General features: G+C 41.5%; 1 protein-coding gene across 7 annotated transcripts in view; it reads right to left on the bottom strand.

Annotated features, from left to right (window-relative positions):
• Positions 1-6000, bottom strand: part of ndst3 (N-deacetylase/N-sulfotransferase (heparan glucosaminyl) 3) — a 55737-nt gene that overhangs the window by 5920 nt on the left and 43817 nt on the right. For 6 of the 7 annotated variants that reach the window (XM_078260760.1, XM_078260752.1, XM_078260735.1 and 3 more), the window contains 6 exons: positions 4579-4761; positions 3932-4028; positions 2881-3004; positions 2072-2246; positions 1507-1677; positions 1022-1131 (listed from right to left, as the gene is read on the bottom strand). In XM_078260760.1, the coding sequence (XP_078116886.1) occupies positions 1022-1131; positions 1507-1677; positions 2072-2246; positions 2881-3004; positions 3932-4028; positions 4579-4761 (860 nt within the window). The remainder of the gene's footprint in view (positions 1-1021; positions 1132-1506; positions 1678-2071; positions 2247-2880; positions 3005-3931; positions 4029-4578; positions 4762-6000) is intronic. The other variant, XM_078260776.1, reaches the window with a different exon arrangement.

The following is a 6000-nucleotide window of genomic DNA, read 5'->3' as shown; positions in this document are numbered from 1 at the left end:
AAACGCTTAGACAAAAAAACATTTCTCCCTTTCGCACATGCTTTTTGTATCTGTTATGAAAGACTGCGTATGTTTAGTTCATACTGTAGAAGTTACAGTAGCTATTTATCTTACACTGGTGTCTTTGCTGTTTTAGTTCTTTTGGACTGACATTGTGCAGTGCACTAATCTTTTCATAATTTTATTTATTCAAACACAGACAGGCAGGCAGTGTAAATGAGACAGTCAACTCTCTGTTGGGATTTGATCCCACTTCAAATTCATTTGTTTAATATGTATGTAATACAATTATTATTTATGGACTTAAAACTTGTACAAGCAATGTAATCAGATGTTAATATTCCTAATATGTTGGAAGTGATGCCTAAAATACTGTATAAGTGTGAGGAGATGTAAGTGTCTGCTGTATCATAGTTTACCGGCAAGTTATGCATTACAAAAAAATACCTGCTGCGTTTATTGACACCAATAAATTATTCTTTTTCACAACATTCATTTGTTAATTTGCAATTATACATAGGCATTCCTGCCATGTCCTCTATACTTACAGTAGATGTGACAGAATTCCTTCATGTTTCTTTTCTCTTTTTTGTCTCATCATCTCTTGTTCGTCCTCTCGTATCCTCTTTAAGCTGTCCATTGGTACCACATACTACTCCCCCCTCCAAATACTGACAAAAGCATACAACTAAATGTGTGTAAAGGCAGAACTGTAATAGCTCAAAGCAAGCAGCGAACTGACCATCTGCTATTGGCTGATCTTTGGTGCCAGGTGATGTCACTGTCTGTTGTAGTTTTCAGAGAATGACACCACCTGGCACCAAAGACCGGCAAAGAGGAGATGGCATGTTTAGTCCCCCACTGTCCACCAGTAGATGTCAGGCTTCACACAAATTTGGGTTTGGAGTGTTGTTACAGCTTGAATCGGTACTGTCATTTCTATCACAGTGCACGCCTGGTGCCATTATACCAGGACGCAAAAGGATGGAAGAGACTAAAGAAGAAAAGCAGAGAGACTTACGTAAGGGCCTGGGAGTAGTTGAAATGAGGAGTGACACCTAGGAACTTCTGGACTTCATCCATCACTGCTGCAGGGTCAGTTCTCAGCTGATGGCCATCTATGATCATCACCTACACACAGATACATTCATACTGTAACACTGGGTACAATTAACTAACTAGTTAGTGCATTACAATTCATGTAGATATTGGATAAGAGTAAAAGCATGGGGGCAGCTTCTTTATTTCTACGTATGCCTACAGGAAATGTACAAAGTGTTACTGTATGTGGTTTCCATCTAACAATGCAAAATATACAAACGTAGTTCCAATCCTCCTGAATACATTAAAAATCATTAAATCTCAAATCTCCTCTTTCATTCCCTTTCTTCAAATTATCATCTTATAAAGCCAATACAAGACTTTTACATTGCATACTGTATGATCTGTGCATGGGTTTGGTATTGCATTGCAATAGAGCACATCTGTGCCTGTGTCTGTGCATACCTGGTTGGCAGGGTAGTAAATGAGCCACCTCTCTAGGTGTGAGGAGTAGAGACCGGGAATGAGACAGCGGCTCTGCAGAGAGCGAAGCTCGGCCGGTGCTCCCGGTCTTGCACTGATGACATCATAGAAGGTAAACCGCAGGGCTGCGTGGTCCTCGTGAGCTCTTTGATGCTGGGAAGGTCAGCAGATACAGCCACATAAGCGTCAAAGAATTCACTCTTATTGTACAATAACCTAACTTAAACATCAAATAATATATTCACAACTTTACACACCATTTGTATTGTCGACAAGGAAATAACATTTGAGCTGCCACGTTGTTGACATTCATGTCTCATTAATCAAACAGACTTAAGCAGAAGATTTAAGGATCTTATGACATTTCCCACACTGAGATATATAGATAAATCAGGCTCATTAACTAAACACTTACAGAGAGAAATACAGAACTCATCTATACAGAGATGAAACATGTCTTATGATGAAGCAGGCAGCTGTAGAAGGTTAAAAATAATACATGTGCAGTCACTGGCATCAAATATATTCTGTGTGTTTGTGTACATACCTGATACCAACTGTAGGCCCTGTCAGAGGGGTTGATGAGCAGGGTGATGATCTTGGCCTTGGGCAGCAGGGCAGCAGCTCGCCGCGGGGACTCTTCTGAGGGGAAGTAGTTAGCGCTCTTCTCAAACAGGAAGTCCGTGGTTACATTAGAGGGCAAGGGGAAAAACTCCATGTACCTGAGGCAACAAAATTGAGAGGAAATGCAAATACACATCCACACACTATAATGATACAAGCCTCACACACAAGCACCACAACATCACTGCAAACTCAGTCACCCGGAGTGTACATTGCTAATTTTTTACAAATTTTTTCAAAGTCAGATTCAGTCAGAAAGTTATGGCCTTAATCTGTTCTTAGACGACGAGCCTAAAATAAACTTGACAATATAATTTTAATGACACATTTTCAGAGTTAAGTCTTTTCTGGATGACTTCGGAGACTGCACCATCTGTGTCTCAGTCAGCTAAGTAACCCATTTATGGGTCAATTTAGGCAGCCATATGTCTGTTGGCTTATGTTTGCAGGCTTAAAAGATCATTTTGAAGATGTTTTTGAACTCCTTAATGTATCATTGAAGTCTGCAAGACACATTAGTCTACAACAACCTTTAAAAATGAAAAAGGTTTGTTTATAATCTTCCTTTTCACCTTAGGTTTTGACTAATAAAAAGGCACACAGAGAGAATGAAAGATACTGTGTGTGTGTGTGTGTGTGTGTGTGTGTGTGTGTGTGTGTGTGTGTGTGTGTGTGTGTGTGTGTGTGTGTGTGTGTGTGTATGTGTGTGTGTGTTTGACTGTTTGTTCTTACCAGTCAATTCCTTTGTGGTAGTTATTGGTGTTGAAGAACTGGACCTCCTCATAAGTCTTTTGACTGGGGAAGTTACTGGAGATGGAGGGATGCATGAGTAGGAAGAGATAAAGTGCTGTCGTTCCTGGAAGAAAGGGCATAATTCATAACTGGCTCGTTAATTCAACTCAGCAGAGGGTAGTCTGTGTGTGTGTGCCAGTATGTGTGTGAGCTGTCATCCACTGATCCATACTGGATGATTTTTTCCTCAGCAAGATGTATGTCTTGCTGAGAATACACTGTGTGTGTGTGTGTGTGTGTGTGTGTGTGTGTGTGTGTGTGTGTGTGTGTGTGTGTGTGTGTGTGTGTGTGTGTGTGTGTGTGTGTAATGATCACAGGCCTCCCCATCAAATGATTCAAACCCATTTGATACCAATCAGCAGTGGGGCTCTGGTCATGCCCTCTGTCTCACCCTCAGCAGCTCTCTTTTCGCCCCGTTCCCTTAACACTCACCCCCACGCATCCCGTAACATCCCCCTTGACCCTGTTTCCTATTTACTCTAACATCTCCGACATGCGAGGTATACCCTGCAATAAAATGAGAATTTATTGTACTGTAGTTGTTGTCGGGCTGCTAATGTTGCTATTGTGACCCCTCCTCCCATTTAGTAAATTATCACCTGGTTAATTAGCAGCATTACGGGACCTCCTCACCTCTCACATCAAACACCAGCAATTAGAATTCTTGAGATCACACAAAGGTAACACTATGGATCCAAGTAGTGATACAGATTTGTAATAATCTCCAGTTTTTTGTGTCTTTGACAGAGAGAAAGTCATAAAAGGAGAGGCTGGTAGCTCAGTACTGTATATCTATGCATTTAAAATAGATAGTATGTGGGTGGAAGAAAGGAGGTAAGAGCCTCCTCCTTTGTCTCCCTCTGACAGGACCAAAGGAGCTAGGGGGATTAAATGAATGTGCTCTGATGTTGAGGATCTAGACACCTGGGCACACAGAAGGAGTCTCTCAGTTGCATGCACATGTCTAAGTTTCTGTTTGTGTGTAGCTTACCTGTTTTCTGTGGGCCTATGACCATGAACCTGGGTAACCTGTCACAGGTTTTCTCTTTAGACCAGATGTCTTTATGCCGTTTGTCATCGCATGGGTTCTTAAGAGGCACAGACAAAGGATTAGAGGTTAAAGTAATGATGTACATATAAAAAATGCATGCCCATATTTCCAGTGCATGGTGGATTTACTACACAGAATGACGTGTTTCTTAGTGTCATGCACGCAATAAATCCCAGCCAGCATGGGCTCACAACACACCACAAACTCATATACGACGGAACACAAATTCTGCAAAAGTGAAAATAGAAAACCAACTTAAACAATCAAATCCTCTGATTTTCATTGTGTACAACAAAATTAATGAATCACTTTTTTTTACTAGAATAAATATAAGTAAATAATAAATATTGCCTTCTTTTCCAGACTTTTGAGACAAAGTCATTAAATCATCAACATTTGTACAGTACAGAACAAAAGAAAATATGAATAAAATGTTCCTATCACAAAGCTCATACAATTTGTTTTCCTCCTGAATATTATTGAATCCACATTAAGAGAGAAGATTTTTACACAGACATGCACAGAATATTTTTTTACAGACAAGTGCAGAAACACACAAGCCCATACATGTGGGCACTCAAACACACCTGCCAGAGAGGGTTCCTTTGTTCGGGAAAAAGCTGAAAGTACTTGTGCGCGAGCTGCAGTGGTGGGAGTGTGTGGAGTTTCAGGTTTGTCCACGAGCGAAGGAAGGATGCCAGGTGGACGAATGTGTAAAGACCCAGTCGATCATTGCCATAGTTGGACAGGTGGGTCATAAATATACTGATCTAGGGTGGAGAAACAGAGACAGAGTAGGGGGGTAGAAAGGAAAAGGGAAAGGAATGGAGAGAAGAAAATACATATTGTATTGTGCGAAATGATGATAAAGTCCAAATCTCATTTCCCAAGTTCCCATGTTTGTGAAAAACTGAGGCAGTGCAGTAAATCTAATTACTGTTGTTGTGGCTGCAGTAGAAAGCAAACAGATTATTTCTCAGTGTGTGATGGATTTAAAGTCACTACCAGAGCAGCTGTCCACCGGGTATCAATATTTGCTATCACTTTGCAAAGAGACATTCACTTTTTTTACGTAAGATTATATGTTAACTTTCAGCGCAATACAGTTTCAAGTATAAAGAGGAAAACAGATAAACCGAAACTGATGCATTCCCCACTCCAGATAGATAAAGCTGAGGAGGCAACACAATACTCCTCATAGCCACTGGGTGATGGGAGAAATGCAGCTACACACGGGAAAGTGTTCCAGAGTGTGTCGGTGTGTGTTCATGGCGGTTAATGTGTGTGAGGGCAAAGGAAAGACTCAGAGGGAGTGAAGGAGCGATAGTGTGTTGGTCCAGGCTATCTGTCCACACCTCAGTGCTTTTATAGGCTGATCAAAGAGACAAGCTAAGATAGCAGCTAAAGACAAATGCGCACACACACACACACAAACACACACACACACACACACACACACACACACACACACACACACACACACACACACACGCTTCTTTTGTGATTGGAGGCAGCTTGGGAACGTGACGTGTCTGGACGAAACGGTAACATAAGCCATTAAGATATGAATTATTTGGTGGGTGTGAGCATCTGTGTGTCTGTGTGTGCATGAATGTGTGTCAGAATATTTGGGAGACTAAATGAATGTGAACACACGTACATAGGAAGACACATACAAGCATACACCGTGAATTTCATGGTGACAGAGGACTGTCGGTGCTACTCTTTAACGCTGAAGGTTGCCACAGATACAAAACGACACAGTGTCGGCGTTTGATGGATCAGGGTCCGGCCGACCTGGAAAGCTGTTTAGAATACCGATCGCCCCTGAATACTGGTGTGTGTGTGTGTGTTCGTGTGTGCATATGTGAGACACTGTGGGAGGGAGGAAGAGGAACCAGATTTGTGTGGCTAGTTGTGTGTGTCTTTGTGCCAAAGAACAACGGAGAAAGAACAGAGAGGAGCAAGGGTATGCATGTCAGAGTCATTTTTCATGTGTGTGTGTGTGT

Source organism: Sander vitreus, chromosome 2 (genome assembly GCF_031162955.1).
Source record: "Sander vitreus isolate 19-12246 chromosome 2, sanVit1, whole genome shotgun sequence".
NCBI classification, from domain to species: Eukaryota; Metazoa; Chordata; class Actinopteri; order Perciformes; family Percidae; genus Sander; species Sander vitreus.
Note: the sequence above shows the minus strand (reverse complement) of the source record. Positions and strands in the feature narration are given on the sequence as shown.